At 29.6% G+C, this 24,980-nt stretch overlaps 2 protein-coding genes across 3 annotated transcripts in view; one reads left to right on the top strand and one right to left on the bottom strand.

The window, feature by feature from the left end:
• Window positions 1-105: 105 nt before the first annotated feature.
• EMC1 (ER membrane protein complex subunit 1) lies at window positions 106-8,367 on the top strand. Its single transcript, XM_035364906.2, has one exon. The coding sequence runs from the start codon at window positions 289-291 to the stop codon at window positions 3,037-3,039; it is 2,751 nt and encodes a 916-aa protein (XP_035220797.1). The 5' UTR covers window positions 106-288; the 3' UTR covers window positions 3,040-8,367.
• Window positions 8,368-12,426: 4,059 nt separating this feature from the next.
• LOC118193766 (beta-alanine-activating enzyme-like) overlaps window positions 12,427-24,980 on the bottom strand; it is an 87,051-nt gene continuing 74,497 nt past the window's right edge. Inside the window, exons 12-14 of one of the 2 annotated variants that reach the window (XM_085814526.1) lie at window positions 23,552-23,677; window positions 19,669-19,800; window positions 12,427-14,011 (exon numbers count right to left, since the gene is read on the bottom strand). In XM_085814526.1, coding sequence (XP_085670652.1) covers window positions 13,643-14,011; window positions 19,669-19,800; window positions 23,552-23,677 — 627 coding nt within the window. In that variant the 3' untranslated portion in view covers window positions 12,427-13,642. The remainder of the gene's footprint in view (window positions 14,012-19,668; window positions 19,801-23,551; window positions 23,678-24,980) is intronic. The other variant, XM_085814527.1, reaches the window with a different exon arrangement.

Genomic DNA, 24,980 nt, shown 5'->3' with positions numbered 1-24,980 from the left:
TAACGTTGATAATAACGCAATCCATAAGCTTCGCCGCGTGGCTACTCGATAAATGTTTACATTTGGAACTACTAAGATGGAACAACAGCGCCATCTAGTGAACGCGACATTTTAGGACCGTTTTTCTACTAGGCAGTTTCACCTCCTTCATTATACTCCGTGCCCCCTTCAAAAGAAGATCGAGAAGTGTTCCATCTGAGTTTTCATGTGAGGAACAAGTGTAATTAGTTGTTAATTAAAAATTGTAATTGTGCTTATAAAATCAGAGATTCATTTGACTTAGTTAAGATGAGGTGGACGAAAGTATTTGCGTTGCTTAAAATACTTATATGTTTTACTTATTTTGAAATAGTTAACTGTTTATATGAGGATCAAGTCGGCAAATTTGACTGGAGACAGCAGTACATAGGCAAAATTAAATTTGCATACATTGATCCTGCTGTTTCTGGCACGCATAAATTTATTGTATCCACTGAAGAAAATGTTTTAGCATGCTTAAGTACTCGCACAGGTAGCATTATTTGGAGGCAAGTGCTAGAAAAAGGCAAAGTTGGTAAAATAAATGCTATGTCAGAGGAGGGCGATTTAATAACTGTAAGTGGTGGCGGGCAGTTTATACGAAGCTGGGACTCAACTACAGGCGTTTTGGAATGGGAAACATCTTTTCCAAATCTTCAAAAGAACGATGCACAGTTATACTTTCATATCGACTCTCAGGCAAAAGACATTATTAAAGTTGAAATAATTCCAAAGCAGTATTTTAAAGTATCAGTTTACAGTTATACTCGTGCTTCTCTGAAAACATTAGATGTTGATAGGCCTTCATGGTTAGATGAAAATTCCAAGTGCCGCTTTAGTTCAAGTGTGTTCTTTTTATGTGTTGATAGCAAAAATAAGTTGATGTATTTAGTACCTGTTAAAGATCATAAGTTCATTCCTGATATACCTTTAGATGGTATTTATATGATGGCAAAAGGGAGTGATAATGCAATAATTCGTAATGTGAATATTGTATCTGTTCCATCCAAGTTGTCATATGTAAATAACATAATTGCTATGCAATTAGAGAATCGTCTTCTGATTTTACAGACATTACCAGCTACATTAAAAGTAGATAAGATATTTAATAATGTCTGCAAAGTAAAAATGATGATGATTGATGATAATTTTCTGTTATTTTCAATGTGTCTGATGGATAATATTTATTCTATTAAGGCATTTGATGCAGATTCGAATGCTGAGCTACAACATTTAGATGGAAGCTTTAGTTTGTCTGAAGATCGGGGTGATCTAGAGACATTTTTTATTTTACCCTATATTAAAAAAGATCACGGTATTAGTTATAAAGTATTGTTATTATTTGAGGATCATTCTGTATTAGTTATTCACCAACATGGTCGAATGGTATGGTCTCGAGAAGAAGCTTTATCTAATATTTTGTCATCAGAAATAATTGATTTACCCTTATCAGAAACAGATGCAAATATCGAGCAAGAATTTGGTCATCCTGATGCAGGACTAATTTCTATGTTTTTAACTCGTTTGAAATCTCAAGTTTATTTATTACAGACTTTCTTAATACATGCACTAACAGGATTTAAAAGTGATAGCGACAGTGGCATTGGAGATAAAAAGGCCTTGATGAGGGATACATTTGGACTGCATAAAATCATAATTGTCCTCACAAAACCTGGAAAAGCATTTGGAATAGATAATTTATCTGGGTTAATTATCTGGAGCCATTATGAAAATGGATTTTCTCCTTTTGTTACAAATTACAAACAGTATTTGCCTTTATTTGTACAACGTACAACTGCACATTATCCATATCCACCAATCTGTACTGCTGTAGGAATAGATTCAAAGTCCAAGAAAAGTCACATTTATTCTTTTAATCCAATTTCTGGGACTACATTAGAAAGCAAAAGTTTGCCTTATCATGTAATCCAAGTTATGTCTGGAGGTTTGAGTTTTTATCTACGGGAAATTCTTTTACTAGACACAAATATGACTGTACATATATATCCTGAATCACATGATATTTCAAAACATAAAAATACTCATTTCATATTTACTGCTGAACCATCAGCTGGAAGTTTGGTGGGATATAAACTTATAAATGGTGAAAATAATTCTTTGAGAGCAGTTGAAGTTTGGAATATAAAATTACCCCAAGCTATTATTGAAATAGTCTCTAAGAAACCGCAAGAACATGTCCATTCCCAAGGTCGAGTAATGGGTGACAGAAGTGTACTTTATAAATATCTGAATCCAAATTTAGCTGCTGTTTTTACTGAAGGCAGTGATTCTGTTCAAAAGACATTTTGTAACATTTATCTTATTGATATAATTACTGGTTTAATTGTATACTCTGCATCACACAAGAGATGTAAAAGTCCCATACACGTAGTTCACTCTGAAAATTGGATTGTTTATAGTTATTACAATGATAAATCGCGGAGAATTGAAATATCATCTATTGAATTATTTGAAGGAATGTATCAGAGCAATACAACAGCATTTTCGTCATTTGCTCCACCTCCGCTTCCACTTGTTGAACATCAAACATTTATTTTTCCTTCTGTTATTGAAACTATGGCAGATACTGTAACTGAAAGAGGGATGACTAGTAAGCATCTTTTGATTGCTTTACCTTCTGGTGGAATTTTAGAATTACCCAAAACCTTCTTGGATCCAAGACGACCTATTAATCCTTTGCCAGAACATCGAGAAGAGGGTCTCATTCCATATATTCCTGAACTCCCTATTATGTCTGAAGGAATTGTAAATTATAATCAGAGTATCATGCGTGTGCAAGGTATCGTGACAGCTCCATCAGGTTTAGAATCTACATGTTTAGTATTTGTTCATGGACTTGATTTATTTTATACAAGAGTCACTCCTTCTAAAACATTTGATATTTTAAAAGATGATTTTGATCATTATTTGATCAGTGTTGTGCTGCTTATTTTGTTGGTTTTATCTTATACAACTAAAAAACTTGCTGCCCGTAAAACTCTTAGAGCTGCATGGAAATAATTTATTTGCTGTTACAGAATGTAAGGCTGTTTAATAATGTGCAATAAGCGCATATCTGTTGAATTGCAAAAGTTCATCAGATTTTCAAATATATTTAATTAGTAGTTGCCTGTTCAAATCCTTAAATGTTCGAGTTAGATCTTGATAAAAGAGTTCTTGTTGCTGTCAAACTCTTTCTTTGTCATTCGTGTCAGTTCTAAATCTTTGGAATCATTTTTGACAAACATCATTTGTAGTGTTCTTCATAGATTTCCCAGAAAATATTTTGTTTCTGTAATAGTATTTTTTTTAACAAAAAAGATGCAACTTTTTTTAACAAAAAAGAGCGTAGACGTACTTATTAAATTGCATCATGTTATGTTGTTATTTAAATTGCTGTAAGTAAAAATGTCAGTAAGAAATAAATGAAAAGCTCTGAAAAGAGAGGGAATTGCAATAACTTATATATAATATTAAATAAAAATCATAAGCAGTTAATAATTTCCTTTGGTCTGTCATCTCAATAGTGCTAAATAGATGATCAAAAATTAATTCTAATTATTAGTTATGCTAAAAAGATTAAAAATATTGTTCCCAGATAAAATTTCTATTGTAGTCAAACTGTTAAATTGCAGTTGTAAAATTATGAAGATTTATTTACAGGTTTCAAATATAAGTGAATCATTTGCATAATTTCCCAAAATCTGTTTCTTGAAATAGAGTAACTGTGCAATCTTTTTTTTAAACTATTTTAAGTGTCACTATAAAGGAAGAAGTTTAATACTATTAAAAGAATATTTGTCAAGAGTTAAATGTAGGGATGTTAATATCCCATCATCAATGATACATAATAGGTCAGTGATACATAACTAACTGTATGTGAAATTATTTTGTGAAAAAAAATCAAGTATATCATATCAAACAAGATTAACAAAAGACGTTTAAGAATGCAATGTTTGCTTTATTGAAAATTTATAATGGATTTAACTGTAAAATGTTTGGTGAATTTGAGATTGATATATTAGTGACATTAAAATTTTTAATGATAACAAAGTCATGACTTTTTAAGTTAAAATATAATAGTCTACAGCACACCAAAAAAATTAGATTATGATATTAATGTTTAGATGAAAGAATAGTTATATCGGCTAAGATGTCATATATGGCCTGGGATACATGTGTATTTTATATTAACTATTGGTATATTTTCTAGCATATTAGCCTATACTTTTTGTTCAGATTTTTTTGGAGCTATTATATGAAAAAATATATTTACATTCTACAGATTCTGAATTTAAAGTGTATTGAGTATGGCAAAAATTTCATTGTTCCTTCCAGGTGAACAACATGCTTGAAGATATTATAGTTTTTTATCATAAATTTGTTCAAACCTCATAAATTTATTGTATAAATATATTATTGAAATAATTAGAAACTATTGTCAAGCAATATGTGTAATTCTTTTTGTCAGTTTTGGCCTGTCTGTATTCATCAAATAATTTCAGATATAACTAGCTTCAATATAGCCATTTTATCAATGAATCTGAATTACCTGTAATTTTGATACTTTTTGTGTAAATTATATTTTATTACATATAATATGACAAGTAAAAGGTATGCATTTGTACTGTGATGATATTTAGTTAAAAATCATCAAGCCAACTTATATTTATCAAGTGTGACTCTTTTTGTTAGTAGGGCTTTTTTGGAAATGCATATGGAAATCTTTTAATAGTAACACTGACTGAATTTCAGAAATATTGTACAGAATGGATAAAATTTGACTTCTTTATGATCACCTGTAAAATAATTTAACAGATGTGTTGAAGTGATTTATTTAAGATGTATTAAAAGGGGACATCTGAAAGCAGCATTTTTTTTAGTATACAATATTATTAAATTTTTCTTATTTTTTAAAGTATGATTTTGAAAAGAGATATAAAATCATTTCTCAGAGGGGAAGGTGTAATATGTACAAAATTCATCTTATTATTAAATGACTTTGGTATATGATATATTTTTTATTCTATGTCTATGGGTTATTTTTAATTTCCACATTGTTATAATTTATCTGTAAAATAACTTATGAATTTATTTTAATTGTTCACTAGAGATTATGGATTGTGATATAGAACATTTGAATTTTTATTGACCCACACAACAAAAAGTGGTTAATCTTCAGATTATGGTAACTTGGCGATTTTTGGCGACCAACCCTGCTACAGCAACCTGCTAGTTTTTTTTTTTTTTTTTGGACGCCATTTTATTTTCACAAAGTAAAGGCATGGTTTTTTTTTTTTTTTTTTTCCTTACTCAAAATTTTTTTCCAACAATCTGCTAGCCTAATTACGCTTATGCTAGAACTTTTATGGTACAAAAGTGCTTAATCATGACGACGATTATGTGCGAAATTGGGAGAAAGTGCAGAATCGTCCACTGCTTGCCGCGTTTTTAAGAATTGCACATACACAGTATCCATGTACACGTCGACTTATTTTCACTTAAAAAAAACATCCCAGAATTGCACAAAAATGGCATTGGGCACACTCTTGACTTTATCCATGTACACTGCTAAAATCCTAGCTAGTAACCTTTATCACCTTACCAAAATGTCACCAAACTACTTGTTACCATATTCCAAAGATTAGCCCAAAAAGTTATACTGTAGTAGTAAATGCACTTTTCAATAAGCTAAGCTTCTTTTCTTATATGAAGTCAGTGCATGAATTTTTATTATGTGTAATTTAAAAGTAAATATTGTAAAAATTGTAAGATTAAAGAAAAGGCATCTAAAGTTCCTTTGTTATCATGAATATTGAAAAGTAAATATTTTTATGTGTCATCAGTTTCCATTATAGCACAGTGATAGTTTCAGGGCACGAAAAAGAAAAATAATGTCTAAACTGTGACTTGGGTTATAGCTAAAGCTACTTGTTGTAGAATGTAATTATAACGGTTTAATTTATATAAATATTTTGTACTAATGAAAAAAGTTGGTACTTACGTATTATCAACCATGAAGCTGTTGCCAAGTAGCGTGATTTAGTATCAATCTTGGATAAGCAAGACATTAACCACATACTCATGACAACTGTGCTTTCATTTGACGTAAAACTGATTGATTCTTGATAAGCATTTTATTTTCAAGTACAAAGATATCAGTCAACTGTTACTGATGAATTTTCCTTGCATTTTGGGAGGAAAATATTAAAATTTGGGACCTGCCTTCTATACAACAATAAGCAGATTATCTTTAAAATTATGGGATCCTATCATCAAAAAAACTTTGGACATGATATGCCCAATAAAACAGTAATAGACTGGAATAATTACCTGTGAGAAGTTTGCAGTCAGAGCATTCTAAATAGAGGTTCCAGTAAAATTGAAGGGCCTAACAAAATAGAAACCAACAAAAGCTTTTTTTCTAATACCAAAACATTTTGTTGTTTTAACACATATAGTGCTTTGTCAAGGAAATGCAAACGGTACTTCACATTGGGGCCATGGCTGTCAAATGTTGCTATTTGGATTTTAACCTCAAAAGTATTTATATTTGTCTTTTTTTCTCAAGTACTATCGTTTAAAATACAATTGATGTAAGAAACTAATACTACATTGGGGACACACTACTTGCGACTGATATGTATTTTTCACTATTATTATTATTGTTTATTTATGGATATAAAAACATAATGTTATAACAGCAATTTGTAAATCTTAACTATCATTGTTTGCTATTATATTTGCTAAATATAAATTATTTGCTATTATAATCATTCGTTAGTACAGCAGTGTATGTGTTAATAAGCAAATATTTGTTTTATTACCTCATGTTAATGAGGTTTTGCTCCATAGCTCAATGATAAAAATAAATAAAATTATATGATAAGCTAACTTAAAAACACTGTATTGATCCTTGGATTGATGAAGGATTGGCATAGATAGTATCATTCCACTTTATGTATGCCTGTTATTTAATGCAGTAAATGATGTTTCAAGTTGCTTTCTTAAAATGTGCATGAAGAGCTACATTATCTTACTGTTTAAAGATCTGTAGGTACAAAAAATAATCTTCTTGATAATGGATATTTCAATTTGCATTCAATATTCTGACATCTGTTTTCTTTATAAACTCTCCATTTTTATGTCTAAAGAATGAAGCTTTGAAAAATGATTAAGTGAATTTTACTGTATGTAATAATATTTTGTAACATCAAAATGCTAGGAAAAAAACACATGTATATATAATTAAAAGTGACTCAGAGAAAATATATACAATTATTCTATTTTTCTGTTGGTAAGATTTACTGATCTGACATTTGAAATGATTACACTCTTTTACCATTACTTTAATTATCTACTTGGTGCCAGTCCCTATTAATTTTTCAAATTATCGCAATGTGGCACTGTATCGCAATTTGCCATTCATCAGTTTAAAAAATTTAACAAATAAAGAATAATACATATACTCATTATTTTTAATAATATATTGAATTTACAATTTAACAAATATTCTCTATTCGGGGGCAACTTCTCCTTGATAAGTCTGTCTCCTGCCTACTCAACAATTATTCACTTATGTAATTTTTTGGAATAATATATTTTTCCATGGTTTTAGATACGTGCAGTTAATTTACATATGCTCTTAGAATTTAAATGATATTGTAAATTAGTTTGCAGCAGTAATAATTATTTTTATTTTCACTTCTTTGCATTAAATTCATAATTCAATTAAAATTTTTATTTGCTTTATACGAATAGAGAATATTTGTTAAATTCAAAGTTCATTCCTTGCAGCAATGACACAAGAGAATTACTTAAATTTAATTTACTATTTTTTTAAACAATTTAATTTACAATTTTTATCAAATTATTTCACACAATAGAAATAGCTTACTAATAAAATATTTATCTGTAGTAATTGCTGTAGAAATATTTCTGATCTGTAGATATATTAAGAATTGACTTTTTGAAGAAAAGCAAATTCTAAAACTAGGAGGAAACAAAAATTGCACTCCTATCTTAAAGTAAAAATGTTTGTTCCTAGAAATTAATTGTTTATGTTGGAATAAATGATTTTCTATCTCCCTAGAAAGATACATACATACATTATTTCTCATATAATTTTTCAATTCATTTACAAAAATGAAAACTCTGCCATAATTATGTGCTTACAATCTTGTGTGTTGCATAAATCTCCCTCATTTAGACATTTAAACTCAAGACTGTTTTCTCAGATACTTAAATCAAGCCAATTAAATAAAGAAATATTAATGCAAATTTAGCAACATGATTTATTCACACTAATGATGGGTTTTTTTTTTTTTTTTTTTTTTTTTTTTTTTTTTTTTTTTTTTTAATGTTAAAGAAATTGGAAAAAAATAATGCATAGTACTATATCAGATGTTTCTGTTGTTTTCAATTTGCTATGAAATCTGTCCATAATAAACAGAAATCTTGGACAATAACTTTCATTATATAAGATCTCTTTATTTATTTTCAAAGATTGCTTTTCAGCAAATAAAAGTGAATCATTTAAAAAGTTATTTTATTTGTACTTCTTAATAACATATTGTAACAAGTATTATTTTGTACCAGAAGTGTGATAAATAAAATTTTTAATACCCTATTATGTACATTTTAAAATTCGAGTTCTTTATATGGAGGCATGTCTAAGATATGAGTAGTATTATTCTGCACATTACATTCAAACCACTGATTTGTGGTATGGTATTTATCCAGTTGAAACTGAAGCTCTCCATATTTATTAAACAAAAGTTCATAACTGAGAATATTAATTTTTTGACAAGTATGAAGAAAAGTTAATAAAATCTATCTTATCTTCAAATCTTTCAGTAAGATTTATATCACATTATAAATTAATTAACTATTTGTACATTTTCTGATGAGTTATGTTGTTTTTAGTGGTTATGATAATGTAAATTTGGACACCAAATAATTAAAATCTCAAAATCTTTGCAACAAATACAAAATTGATATATTTGCAGGCCACATAAAATTGCTTCGGAGGATGCCAGTCCAGGCCACTGACCTACATCGTATTTTACAGTGGGGATCACACATTCATTATTGTATTTTTATCTTGTGTATGATGCATTATATACATAAAAGCTAAAGGCATTTTTAATAGATTAAATTTCTTGCTAATAGCATTTAAGACATGTTTGAAACAGGGATTTCAGTGTGAAAAACAAAGCTCACCACCACCACCTCCACCTCAAACAAAAAGTTTGTTTTCAAGGGAAAAATAATTGATTTATTTTAATTTGTAATTTGTATGTATATTAGAACATTTTAGCCTTAATTGTACACTCTTCTGTGACAGCCACAATTCTAAGTTTGCAACCTATAAGATTAGCTGTTATAATTTTTTTCTTTGTTACAGCATTAACTGGCATTGAATTTTCTCTGATAATTCTAAAGCAAGATCAGAAAAACTTATTTTTCCTCAGACTGTCATCAAATTTCAAATCAAATAGTGATTTTATGTTTTGAAGCTACCTTTTCTTTCTGGAGGGACGGAATCTTTTTTTTTTTTTTTTAATCGGATGCAAATATATTTTTTGCAGACATTTCAAAGCATAACATAATATGAATATTTAATTTTTTTGTAATTTCAAATTGACTTTCCTTGCTTATTAAAAAAAAATCTGAAAACAATGATGAACACTAAATTTTCAATATTAGTATTTTGTTATGAATAAAGCTTTTATAAAAACTCTGTTGTTCCAGTGCTGCCAACGGGTACATATGTAAATGACCTTGAGTTGTTCTATACATTTTTCAAAGGAAATGAGAATTTTTTTTTTAAATTTTTAATTTTTAGCAGATTTTTTCCTTAGAAGACTCTAAAGATTTCAAAAAGAAATTGCATAGTCATTTGCAGAAAAATGATTTCATTATTACAGTCAAAAGTCGTTAATCCGGACTCGTCGGGACTTCGGCGATTCCGAATTATAGATCATCAGATTAAATCTCGTAAGATGGCATGCAGAAATTCTAAAATTAAAAATATGAAACCGTAATTTATGAAATAAAGAACAATTATGATCTAAAGAGTATCAAAATTTACAAAAAAAAGCTTAATATTTATTTGTTTACTTTATTAAACATTTCTTTCAATGTAAGTTGTTTAAGTTGCTTTGTTTTATGTGATAATACTTTTTTTTAAATTCTGTAAACAGACATAATTTCTTGTTCAGTTCCTTTGGGAGCTCCAGCATCGGAAATTCTATTTGACATAATTGAAAGTTCAAGTTTACTTTCATAAAATTGCTCTAACAGTCTGTAAAAAATAATAAGCTGGATCCAATTCGAAGATTAAGAAACAACGCAATCATCAACATTAACTGAAATAGATAATTAGACAATTTTAGCTTATACCGCCCGTTATACATAAAATGCGCACGCGAAAACGTATTCTGCTTTTGCGCACACGCATATGCGCAGTCGTAAAGGTTTTATGCGCATGTGTCAATGCGGCACATGCGCAGAAAGTTTTTAGCTTTGAGGTCCGGATTATAGATCATTCCGGATTATGGGTGTCCGAATTAACAACTTTTGACTGTACTATCCAATGCCTATATGGACTGCTGATAAGAATTGAAGGCTAATTTAGAAAAATGTCTATTGTCTTCAGCCGACTGGCAAATGATACAAATTAACCAACTGATAATGTGTTGCATAATGGACACATTTTAGAATTTGGATATGCAGTGTTGTTGTTTAATGTAATTTCTGAGAATAATCACTATTCATTAGTTATGACTCAAAGTATCATTTAAATGAAGGCAAAAGTGGTTGTTGATTGGAAGACTTTAGAGTGGATAAATACATGTGGAAATCGCTCAAGATCTAAATACCTCTTAAAGTATTGTATAAAGAGCTTTAAACCAGTTTTTAAACAGTGAATCATTTAGTAGGTCAAGAGCAACAATTGCTACAAAGGCAGTTTCTGTCAGTGTTGGCTTAAAGAAACCTAAAGTGATTACAAAAGAATTCGTTGTAGACCTTCAAGCTGCCACAGGAACTCAGATTAGTTGTTCTGCTGCAGCACAAAGGCTTCATTCACAATGTTGAATTTTATCCAAGAAAACCATGGTTTATGTCCTACTCATTTCGTCTTCCTAGGGGTCCATTTAAAGTAGTGTCGTGTTCAATGGGCCAAGAGGAATGGAATCATGTACAAGTCCAGTTTAAGTTGTCGAAAAAGTTTAAATTTTGATTCTAGATATGTTTCAATCTGAAGGAAGCAAAGAATGTACGACTTACTTTCCCTTGTTCATGAAAGATCCCATTTTTATGGAAAATGGTTTCATAGTGTGGGATGAAACAACCAAAAATGACTGCACTGAGTTGTATATTTTTTTATCTAATTTCTGTAAAATGTCACATATATGTGATGAGATCTTAGAATCCCAGTGCAGCTGGTCCAGGCTGTTTGCTAATGGATGACGAGGCTTCATCAAACATCTATGGTGTCAGAATACTTGGAAAGAGAAGGTACCATTCAAATGGTTTGCCCAGGTTACATACCAAATTTGAATACAATGGAGGATATATATGGGATATCTTAGACTGCCAAATTGCTACATACTCAAGTTAGGTAAATTCTATGAAACCAAGATGTGAGGTTTGCATTTCTATCATAAGTGATCATATATCATATTATTACGAAATGTCCAAGTGCGGTGGAATAGCTTCCCTGCAATGCAGGTTTAGGGTTGCTATAAAATGGCGAGGGAATGCAGGTTTGCCACATTTGGCCAGAAATTGCCCATTTGGTGACAAAATTGGCGATATGCCATAGAGAGATGGAAAACCTTCTGGAACGAATTCTTACTGGTTTAGCCCAGAATGTTCTCGAACACAAACCGAAAGCTATATAAACCCTGCTGGTACGCGGAGAGTTAGTGAGAGTCCATCGAGTTGATAGTCAATGAGCGAGTGCCGAGTTGATCGTTGACTGCACCGAAAGAGTCTCTTAGTGTATCGCGGTTAGTGCATTCTCGAGAGAGTGTGTTGAGCTCTGGGAACGACTGAACTGAGGAGTCGGGAACTGTACTCTAATGTATTGTCAAGTGCAGCGTGGAGAGTCTTGAGAGTACGTGGAGTTTTGAGAACGGCCGAGCAGAGTCAGGAGGTGTACTCTGGTGCTTTGCAGTGAAGCTGTCTCCAACATTATAGCCGGAAGGCTGTGTCGATGATTGTTTCAGAGTGTTTACAGTACTTCTTCAACGACTGTAAAATGTGATTTTGGAGCTGTCTTGAATAATACTGACCAATAAAGTGTGTTTTGATACTTCATCAAATGCTGTTGTCATTATTCACTCCAAAACCGCATGAACCCCTTAAACGTAATGTGAAGGAAGAAAGATAACACAACAATATTAAAGAAAGAATTTTAATCACTTTCTATCATTTTTTAATTTCTATAAATCTATTTATCAATATTTTGAAATTAATCAACTGGTAAACATGTTAATTTTTATTGAATTTTGCTTTTGTACAAACCGTTTTTTATAATTTTTCAGTATGTAACATATAAGTTTTATTTCTGTCAATATCCTTTTATTTTGAGAAGCAATGTATATAAAAAAGGTAAACACGTTTCTCTTTAGATACAGGGTGCAGCAGCATTCATAGTAGGATATTCAAAACACAATATAAGGCAGTAAATGTAATTTATTTATTACCTCTTACATCAATTAATAGTTAAAGGTATGCCCTTTACTAATGTGTTAAGTCATTGTCCATCGCGTGGATTACTTTTTGAATATGATGCTTCCTCTGCACAACACATTCATCTAGGTGGCGTGGAAGCTTGCCATAACTCAGCGTAACGTATTCGCTGGGGCATTGCCGACGGCAGTTCTGATGCGATCCTTCAACTCAGGAATGGTGGCACAATGTGTTCGGAAAACTTCTTGCTTCAGATGGCCCCAAAGGAAAAAGTCTGAACACGAAAGATCAGGTGAGCGAGGAGAACAGGAAATGTCACCAAAACGGGAAATTACTCTACCTGGAAATGTCTGTCGCAATGGTCTGTCCACCTGGAACTTTCCCATGACGTCCCAAGTTGAAATGTTGTCGAAATAGACGCTGGGTAGCAATAACAGAGTAGTTATTCTTGAAATAACTTTCAACAGCAAGGGCATGGTGCTGTGCATTCCACTGGTTCATATCACTGTCACACTCGAAATGGCAGCTCATTAGTACTTGAATGTGGCATGAGCTGGCGCACACTCATGCACTACGTCATTGTACTACGCAAGTCAAATTATGCTATGAATGCTGCCACACCCTGTATATGTTAAACTAAAAGTAAGAAATAAAAAAGAAGTAATATGAAATATTACATTACTATGAAATACAGAATGAAAGGGTTAGGTTATTTGAATATGGTAATGCACACAAAGAGTATTTGCCCAGTGGTAAGGATGCCTTCATAGAGGACTTTCTAAGGGGAAACTTTCAAGAATTAGAACTTTTCAAGAAGTTTTTGATTCGTTTATCAGATGTTTTAAAAATGAAGTTCTTAATATGGGAAAAGACTCAATAAAGAAATTTCTTCTAAAAGAATTATAAAAAATCATATTTTTTTTTATAAATTATAAATATATACATTATTATCTCTGGAACCAAAAGTTAATACATTATTCAAAACAACAGGTGATGAAAATACTTTTCCAGGAACTTTCCATGACTGCAGAACTTCACCATTATCTTCTTTGAGAATGTACAATGTACCACTTGTAGATGCAACAACAATACAAGTCTGATTTAACCACTGGAAAGTGAATGGTGTTGCATAAACAGGAGAATCACACTGTGTTTTCCACCTGCATTCAGCTTGAGAGTTTATATAATATATATAACAATCATCACAGCCAAATACTATACTTTCACTTTTTTCTGATGAGATGATACATGCAGATGAAAATACAGGTGCACAAGTATGGTATTTTGACACCTAAAATATTAGAAGCAGAACACAGTCAGAAAGGTAATGAACATTCTAAATTGTTCTCTAGTACCATTAAGGTGATAGATCTTTAAACGATAGAAAAACTGTACACATTTCATATCTTACAAATCTACATATAAATCCCAATTTTTTTTTTAACACTTCAAATAAATGATGACTTTTCCATATAAATTATCAGTAATTTCATTATAAGATAAAATTCCACCTATATTTTTGCTGATAATAATAATAATGCAGTTATCAAGATACATGATGTTCTCCAGATAAACAGAAAAAAATGGCAGGAAAAATTAGGCTTGGATCCTATGGATTTATGGCCCACCAGTTAACTAAGTAATGATTAACTTACAAATGCTGTTTACTTAATCTTAACCTTAGGGTTTATGCTATAAAGTCAAAATGCTATTCTTCAAAAGATTTACATGAACTAAAAAATATATTAATCAAATTTAAAGCAGACTGCCACAAAATGTGTATATATATATATATATATAAAGAGGTTAAAAGGATTTAAATTTGCATAACATGCTAAAACATTCAAATTACAAATACACATATAGGTAATCTACAATCCCAAAGGTTTTATATTAAGATTATTAGATCTGTGGAATGGATTGCTGAATTTCGCACACAGAAACAAAAATAAAAGTTTTAGAAAGTGTATTGGAGGAATCTTTGGTAACATTTAACATTGATTGCAGCAAATGTTTAGAAATCCAGTATAATGATAGCTATAATCTCTGAAAAAATCATCAAAATAAAATGTCATACTTGGAAAAAAATTAAAAATTTTTGTTAGATTTGAAGGAAAAGGTTTTACTATTAGAATAATAATTATAATGGTATTTCACCAATAAAATATATTTTTTGATAGGTACTTTTGCTAGGAAAGGCTTTTTTTGCTTATATCTACTTTATATTTTATAAAGTACTTTTAAGTAAAAATACCTTTGAAAGAAGAAGAAATGATATTGATAGTAGAACTCTAATTATCCACATCACTTGTTTTTCTCTCAAGAGCAATTAAAATAAGGCTTATTGTTTGTTTATTTGTGCAATTTTAATTCATTTTGTCAATTTATAATAAAGAAAAAAAGTGCAATACATATTTTGAAACTGAAATTAATTTATACGAAGGCATATATATGATATCTTTCTGTACCATATATACTGATCTTATTTAAAGCAACAATATTATCATATATCAATTATATGTCACCACATTTATCATTTGGAAATTACATCGATTACAAACATTATTAGAAAAGCAATTATTACGTTATATGTAGGCTTACAGTTTTTGATTTAGCATGCAAATCATTGCCTGTTTTTTCAAAAGATAGGATAAAAACCATAGGGACCACTTCAAGTTAGAAATTCATGTTTTATTATATGCATATTACCATGGCCAGTTATTCTGAGTTTTTGACATATGAAGTGATTTTTCTGTTTTCATGAATGTGATAGTTCTTATGCAAAAAACAATTAGAGAGGAAACACACCATTTAATAAGTGTATTATAAATGTATTCATATTAAGCAAAATACATATTTTAACTAGACATAAAAGAATTTATTTATTTATTAGCGTACAATTTTGGGACAAATAAAATAAAAAGAAATGCAGTTCTCTCACTTGCATTATGCAAATGCATCTATAGAAAAAAGAGGTACTTAAGTTATCCAAATTTTCCTGTTATCTTAATGCCCTGTGATCTTGGTTGGTCAGGATTACTAATTCCATCATGTATCAGATTTTATATGTCATACTCATTATAAAATGATATGGTGGTATTTTGATATATGATATTACTATACTGATCAAATATACTGTATGGTAAATATTGCCCTTACAGCAATCCAGTTTGACTTGTAAATAATTTCTGCATTCTGATTTGTAATACAGAGCAATACCCCCCCCCAATGCTGGGCACTTGCCTATAACTGCATTGGCCACTCCTAAGGCCAGTCCTGTTATAGGCAATAAATATGGCCATTTTATTGTGGAGGCACCCAATAGGCAACCACCATTACCTCCTATGAACAGACAGACAATTTTACATACATGCCTTCTCCAGGATTCGAACCCAGGCCCTTCTGTGTTGCAGTCATGCTCTCCTAACCAATATACCATCTGGGTGGCAATACAGAGCAATACTAATTAAATCCATTATCACTCATATGCCAGTTTATACAATAATTATCACAAAATGAAGCATTAATGTACACTGCGCAGGGGGGGGAAGGAGAACAGTTCTATATTTCCCGTTTTATTGAGTCAATTGACGAAATTCAAATTGTATTTTTCATGTCTTGAAAACACGACTTAAGATATATATTAGATTTACACATAGCATTGTTCTAATATAGGTATTTTCACACAAAATCAAAGTTTTCCTGAAATGACATGCCAATTTTTTTCCATATTTCGATTCTACGACTCAAATCATGCATAAATATTAAGTTTTGTAAAGTTTGGAGAGAAATTTACAGAGAAATTCAAAAATTTATCTTGGCACATTTTTTTTCAGTTTGTGCCAAGAATAATTCACTTGGCAAACTTCTTAAATTATAGCAACCTATTTTCTTTTCCCTTTTTTTTTTCCATTGTAAACGAGCAGAAAAAAGGTCACTGTTTATTATTTCAAATAATTTTAACAAAGTGCGTAAACCACATTTGGTATTATTATATTATATTATAAATTTGGGCATAATGCTCCAATATGTAAATTCACGAATATCCTAGGAAATTTTTAATTTTGCAGGTATACTTAGAAATACATCTACATTAAGACAATAGTAAAAGTTTTATAGGTTATAATTCAAAATCTTTTTCAAAAAATTTATAAAAATTATTTAAAAAGACAAATTTTAAAAATAAATCACAAAAAATGGGTGAATTTTATTTGGAATGAACCTAAATTTTAAATTCTGGAAGAAGGAATAAAGTAAGTTTAATAAAAAAAAAAAAAAAAAAAAGAGATACTAATACACATACAATATCAAATTCAATTGACACAGAGGAGCTAAAATTTTGATAGCTAATTTTTTAAAAACTACTCGTGGGATTTTTACAAAACTTGGCAGTTTGGTCTAACTGGAGTTGTAGAATTGAAATCTGAAAAAACAATTGACATGTCATTTCAGAAAAAGTCCAATTTTGTGTCAAAATATCTATATTAGAATTATGCTATATATAAATCTAATACATATCCTAAGTTGTGCTTTTGAGACATGAAAAACGCATGTTGAATTTCTTCAGTCAGCTAAGTAGAATGGGAGATAGAAAACTGTCCCTCCCCCCCCTTTTTTTTGTGAGTATGTGTGTGCAGTGTACATTTCTTTAAATTTTGTTTGTAATAACTAACATTAAATGATAATACTCATGACTTTTAAAAAGCCCTTTTACTGAATAAAAAATTATTACACAAAAAGTATTTCTTAAATCTCAACTAATAAAGCACTGTGAGGTGAATAAAAGTAATATTGAATGAATATGGCAATGAACATAAGACTAAGCATCAATTAAATTCTATGTGATAGTTTTCTCATTTTTAATGAAATAGAAATTGCGTCCAACACAGTTAACAGCACAAAGTGAAATGCGGCCAATTTCTTTTTTTATATGCCTGTATTACTAACTCTATCCAGCTATAAATTCACCTTGAAAAAGTAAATGGTGCCCGTCATCCAACTGATATTCTAGAATGTGCTCTTTGGGACCCCTGCTATATAGTAAATGGCCATGCAACTGTAACTGAATTATGAAAACAAAATGCACAACCTAGATAAATGCACCGCCGAGTAACAATGAGGATGACAAATGCAAACGTATAATGATGCGACAATTTTTTTTTCTTTTAATCACCTTTGTTACATGTAAATAAATCATAGTTTAGCAGTGACTCAAGTTTTTATGTCATTAGTGACATTTTTTCCATATTTTGGTGTCAGAAGATTTAAAGTTCCTGCCCCATGTATCAGTGTTTTGGTTTTTACGGACTGTGCTTAGTATAGCACTTGTTTTATCTACAATTAAGGATTAGCAATTTTTCACCATTTTCAAAAGGATTACGAGTGAGCATTTTACTCTTATATAATTTTTGATTTGAATGTAATATTCTTTAAAGCATAAAAAATGTGTCTTCTGAAAAAAATTTTGAGAAATTTAAACAAAAATGATCTGTTAAGTGAATCCATACTACAAAACTTATTTCGAAACTTGACATTGCCTTAATAGATGAAAATGTCACATGGAATGCCTTAAAGGAATATCTAGAAGTTTTAGTTAAAGCAAGAATAAGCTAAAATCGTTAGATAATTAAATTGAACATTTAATTGACATAACTGAAGTTGAAGTAAGCACTAGTACCAATTTTGGAATTCATTTGAAAGCACAACTGATCAAAATGATTCACTTTTAAAACTTGAAACATCTGCTTATTTAAAAATATAAAAAATATACTTGACTGGAGCAGTGTTAAAATAGTATCTGGTTTCCAGTTAATTGACAAAAATTATAACAACTGTGCCAAGTAACTCAAACATCATTTTCCCATAAATACATCATTATTATTTTATGAATAAAATTTTAAACTTGGAAAGCATTAAAATTCTTCAAGTGTTCTAACTTTAAGAAAGCAATATGGCAGCTATATATTGCTATACAAAATATAGATTCAATGCAAGAAGTTTCAGAATCCTACCATTCATTTTGATTTCAAATGTCTTAAATTTATTGTCAGAAAATCTTGTTTCACACTTTAAGCAAAACACAAATTCAAAATATTATATTAAAGTTTATGATCTTCTGTCCTTTTTAAAATGTGAGACTGAATGTCAAGAATCAATATTTTTAGCTTTACATGACAGAAAGCTTTTTAGATTTACATGACAGAAAGTTTATGTGAATTATTTCAATGAATGCAAATAATTTGAAAACATCCAAATGTTACAATTGTAATGGATTGTAATGGAATAACTAAGACTACAGCCTTTAAAGTAAAATGATTTTTGCTGATAATATTTTATATGGATGAATCTGAAACAATCAGGTTATTTTAGGTTTCCACATGATTTGAAAATAATAACTTTTGTTTATGTCTGTAGATTTGAAAAAAATCTGATGAATTTAAATGCAAATTTGGATAATTGTATGTAACACAATTCTTAGCAGACAATAAAGAAAAGTAACTTGCCTATAACGCAATTAAGAAATCGAGAAATTAAACTTAAAGTCTGAAAACCAGTTTTCCATGCAAGACACCCTTGCAACGAGATAACACATTGAGAAGAAATTTCAGATGATATTAGATATTCACAGTACGAGTTCAGGCCTTGCTTTTCCCACTTTTGATGATGGTGTGAATACTCCCAAATTTTTATCTACCGTGGCTTTATTTGTGCACAGAATGTTTGCATTTTTCATTGACTATAAATGAAATTTTCACCTTCCAGGCCAGCATTGTATGCACATCAATCCTTTGGCACAATTTACAGGTCAGTTATATAATGAAAAAAAAATTATATTAAGTCCTAAAATAGCCAAAAAAAAGGTGGTTATTTTTTGCCTAATTACTGTTTAGACATAATACTATGGATTATCATAATTCACACAGAAAAGAATAAAGAAAAATTACTAACCATATTGCCACTTAAATCAAAATGCAGCATACTGTTGTCTGTAGAGCCCACAAATATAGATGTTAATGTAGTTGATGGTGAAGAAAACACTGGTTTACCATAATGATAGGTCCATATAACCTCTCCAGAAACCTGCAAATAATTTTAAGACTACATTATGAAATTATAATGAAACTATAATAATAAGTTAATATGTCAGATAGAATGATTTTAATCAAAATGGTTCTGCACCAGGTATAAAATATGTGGTGTTAAAATATATTTTATTAATTAAAATAATGCTTCATAAGTTCACAAACTGTGTTAACTGAATATATTTTAAGTTATACGCACTTTAAATAATATCATTTAGGTATAGTACTATTAAATGCAAAATTAACCAAAGATGATCATCAAGGTCATTGGTCATCGATTACCTACAGGTTGAGAGTCACTTATAAGTGTAATCATAAATGAAAATTTCAAAAACATTTTACAAGAATACATTAAGGAAATTTTAAAAATAGTATTAAGTTTAATTAATGCAAAAACAAACTATTAACCAAAACACAGAAGAATTTTTCACATCAATATCACAATAAAATTTTAATGTTACAAATATGTGAAGAATCATTTGATAATTTTTTATACTTCAAAAGAGATGTTACTTTTTACAGTTAGCGAGAAAAACCCTGTCTGTTACAAAGAAAGTTAAGAAACATGAAATTATGTATTGCTAGCTGATGATACATATGATTTTCCACTTATCTGTGATATATGCACTTTATAATGTCTTCTGCACTACTCATTAGAACAGGGAAGTGAAGCTTTAAGAAGTTATTTTGCTTGTATTTCTTTATAATAATAATAATTTGCAACAAGAGCTATTTTATACTGCAAGTGATAAACTTTTCTGCCATATTATAATATACTGAGTATAAAATTTCTAATTCTATTTCTCCCGGACACAATTTCTTGGATCCAAAATAAAATTGAATGGCAATGATGAGAAATGCAGAATTGTACAGATTGTAATTATCTTTACATATGCTGGAGTGGTAATATAATTTCTTACTATTCTGAAATTTTTTTTATACATTTTGTGTTTAAAAAAGAAATAACAAAAATTAATACAGATGATGAATAGACAAGTTTTCCTTGACAAATTTATAATATTTTTATAAAAAATAATTTTTTACTTCTCTCATATACCTCTAAGGAAAATTTTAAATATTCTTGATGGTCCCAACAAAAGCCACTTCAACGAGATCACACATTTGGGTGTAAGGACCAAGAAATGAGCTCAGAAGCCATATTTTCCAGATGACTAAAGACTGCGTGAGTTCACTCAACTTCAACTTTTCTCTGCTTGTGGCATCAGTTTCAACTAACTTGTTGAAAATATCCATTTATACCACAACTTTTAAATGAATACACTTTCAAAAATTGAGGAAAATATGGATTTCAGATGATAAATGATTTCAGATGATAATGGATTTCAGATGATAATGGATTTCAGATGATACTTAAAAATTCATTAGTTAAAAGAATATCCTAATAAATTATTTAAAGGAAAATTCTCAAGTTTATTAACAGTAATAAACCATAATTGTCAACCCTAAATGATGCATGGTTGATAATTTTTACATAATAATCTAAAGCAATAGATTGTTGTGAGAAAAAATAACGGATTTCGAAAATCCCAGAATTTGAATTTGACTTGAAATCTACATCAATTTAAGGTTGCTCCTATTGCCTAACAGATAAGGGACTGGCTTCCCGAGTCAAAGAATGTGGATTCAAATGTCATCAGGGGCGGTGCTATTACAGAGTTGGTATTTAAAAAAAAATATTCATAGAAAAATTTATTACTAGACTCAGAGTAGCACCGATGCTTACTCAGTTTCCTGAAGATGAAGTCTGGAAACCAGTTTTCCATGAAAGACACCCTTGTAATTATCAGATAGCAACGAGATAACACATTAAGAAGAAATTTCAGATGATATTAGATATTCGTAGTGTGAGGTCAGGCTTTGCTTTCCCCATCTTTTATGATGGTGCGAATACTCCAATTTTTTATCTACCACTCTTTTATTTGTGCACAAAATGTTTGCACTTTTTTATTGACTATAAATAAAATTTTAATCTTCAAGCCGGCATTGTATGCATAACAAACCTTTGGCACAATTCATAAAACAATCTGACTGTTCTGATCTAATTCTGTTGCAGCTGATGCCAGACGAGCAAACATGATACTGGTATAAAGTAACCTAATTTTTAAAAAAAATTAGTGAGTTCTTAGTTTTAAACAGCTGGTGATGAGTAAACCATTTGTTTAAAAAAAAATCAAATTATTATTTATACAGAAAGAAAGCTTGCTAGTATATGACATTTAAATCAAGACAAAGATAGATAATCTTAGATAGAGCTAATTTTATAGAATACCTCTAGGCATTTTAGTGGCTTTATGTTTGTTTTTCTAAACATGCATGCCCACTTAGCCAGAGGCTTAATCTTGATGACAATTTTTTGTAAATTTAAAGAATTTGGATGTAATTATTAATTGTAGAATTCAATTTTTAAAACAGAAAAAGAAATATTATATAAAATACAGTTACTTCAATGAGTTTTAGATGAAAGGGTATTTATAAAATAAAACTTAAGACAGTGGATCTTCACTAATCTATAAATGGCTAATGGAATAATTACAGTTACATTTAAGATAAAAAATACGTACATAAGGCAGAAAATATGTTTTAAAACATTTTTTTAAATTTCTATTGTTTATTAACTATTTTAGGCAACTGCTTCTTTTCCCTAAGCATGATATTTAGTTTAGTAATCCTATAATTCCTACATACATTTAAACAAAATATAATTTTTATTACATTAATTACACCAATTTCATAGTTTACACATCCTACAAAACATTTTATGCCATTCTACTCCATGAAATTCACCCTCTGATAATGGAACATACAATTAAAAATTTTTAATTATCATTTAACAAAATTCATAAATAATGCAAATTAAATATACACAACAATATTTTTCTGGAACATTCTATTCCTATCTGCCAAATGATATTTCTACCATATTCTGACCAAATTTAGTGCTCTGTTTGAATAAATGATTCAGTGAGGGCTAAATATTCATCAAACTGATGAGGCATCATGAAAATATCTAACTAACAGAAGTTTCAGTGTTATTCAAGTGCATATTTTTAATTAGATTTTTGCATGTCCTTTCTGCAGTCATCTCTCACATATTAATATAAACTGCTGCCTTCTGTTTCTCTTACTTAAAGCAAAAAGTAAAATAAGTTTTAATCTACCAGAAATTTAACAGCAACCTTTTCCTTCATGAAGACCACTGCTGTCATACAATTTAATTTTAATTTTAATTTTAAAAAATAACCATAAAAGGCCAAAATACCACAGAAAAATTCATGTTCTTCCCCAAGTTTCCAATATGAACAGCCATCTAGTTTACATCCTCGTGTGAACTGACATAAGCGGAAAACATTGTTTTCCTGCATTTCTTCATTTCATGCCAATGGACCAGTGTGAATGCAGCACATCAACAGTTTTCATGGAATTCACAGTGTAATCCCTTCTACTAAAATACATATCCCATTATTTGATTTTCATTAAAGAGTTGGAAAGTAGAGGAAATGTAAACAGAGTTTTCATTCATCTTTAAAAAATTATTTCCAAATATAAATACAAAAGATTATCCCCCTCTTTTCCACATCATTTTAAAACAGGAAAAAAAAAAAAAAAAAAAAGAAAAGCTTTCTTAAAAAATTAACAGCTTTGTTCTATTTGAGCACCTAGTTAACTACCACACACATTCAATAAATAATCATTCTTTTAATTTTCACCAAAACCTAAAATTTACAAACCATTTTAAGCATAGAAATTGTCCCATCTAAAGTTGTGACACAAACTGAAGACAACTGTTCAACTAAAGCAGGAGAAGAAAAAATACTTCCTTTTGATATTTCTCTCTTCCACTCAAGATTACCAGTCTAACAAAAAAGAATAAAAATCAATCGCTATTTTTTCGAGATACAACACAACACATTGCATAATTTTAAAGGAATAACAGTGTTTACCCTAAGAAATACAAGAGCTTTTATTTGAATTAGAGAATTTATTTATTATTGAAATATTTTCAGTTTCTATTTCACTTTCTTTATTTACACATTGTGAAGGCAAATAAATAGAAATAAGAGAAAAAAACATAATGCAGTCAAACAGAACACTAAATTTTGAGCATTGTTTACTCTAAAAAAGAACAAAAGAAAACTTTGCTCTTTAATTAAATAATTTATAAATATCAGCATTTCACTTCCTAATTAAAATAATGCATTATAATTATTTCTAATCAATTAGGATTTAAACTAGATTAAAATTCATAAAAACTAAGCAATTAATTTTATTACGACTGTTTACAATTCTTTTTAATGCACATCTAATTAAGATTAAAAAGAACAAAATACATTAATAAAATCTAGATGCACATTTAAAATATCAATGTTAGATCTCACTCAACTAGAGTTCTGATTCTGTATTGTTTCATTAATTGTAATTTGTTCTTTAAAATTAGTTTAAGATGACAAAGTGAAAAGAAATAGCAAAAGTAATTAATGGATTGTTTCAGATAATTTTTTATTGCTGAAATATGGAACTCATATAATTGAAGTAAAAAGCAAAGATGGAATTTCAACTTTTAAGTTTCCTAATGAAAATCATTTGGCATATAAATATTCAAAAGAGAATGGTGAACACTGTTTTGGCTACAAAACTAAATATAAGAATTTTTTTTTTAAATGTTTTAATGGTTTATAAAGATAAATGTGGATATTTACTACAGTCACTTTCAAACAATAAACAAAGAGAAAACTGCTATGATTGTTCCCAAATTCTGACACTAAATTTATTGTTATTAAAATGATTAAATACACTTCTTTTATTCTACTTAACATTACTTGTAAAATATTTTACAATGGAAACAAATTCAATAAATGTTAAGATCGTATTACAAAATGGGATTGTATTACAGATGTATTCCATGTCTTAACTGAATCCTTTTCATTTTATGTGATTTTACAAGGAATTTATGTAATGACAGATGCTTTATGTCCTTTTCATGATTCTGCAAAAATATGACATTGTACAGCAATCAAGAAGATTCACTGATCATAATTCCACAGCTTTAATTGTGGGTGCCATTTTCTACAAGTATGAGCACCCTTTCCCATATTTTACTGATCGGTTTCTGTTATCCCATTTGAGATATGCTGGTGAAGCACATCCAAGGACTGGTGG

This window comes from Stegodyphus dumicola, chromosome 4 (genome assembly GCF_044657685.1).
Source record: "Stegodyphus dumicola isolate Sdum_Otavi_A_Nest chromosome 4, ASM4465768v1".
NCBI lineage: Eukaryota > Metazoa > Arthropoda > Arachnida > Araneae > Eresidae > Stegodyphus > Stegodyphus dumicola.
Note: the sequence above shows the minus strand (reverse complement) of the source record. Positions and strands in the feature narration are given on the sequence as shown.

Coding starts and splice junctions, on each gene's coding strand:
- EMC1 (XM_035364906.2), top strand. CDS start 289: ATGAGGTGGACGAAAGTATTTGCGTTGCTTAAAATACTTATATGTTTT.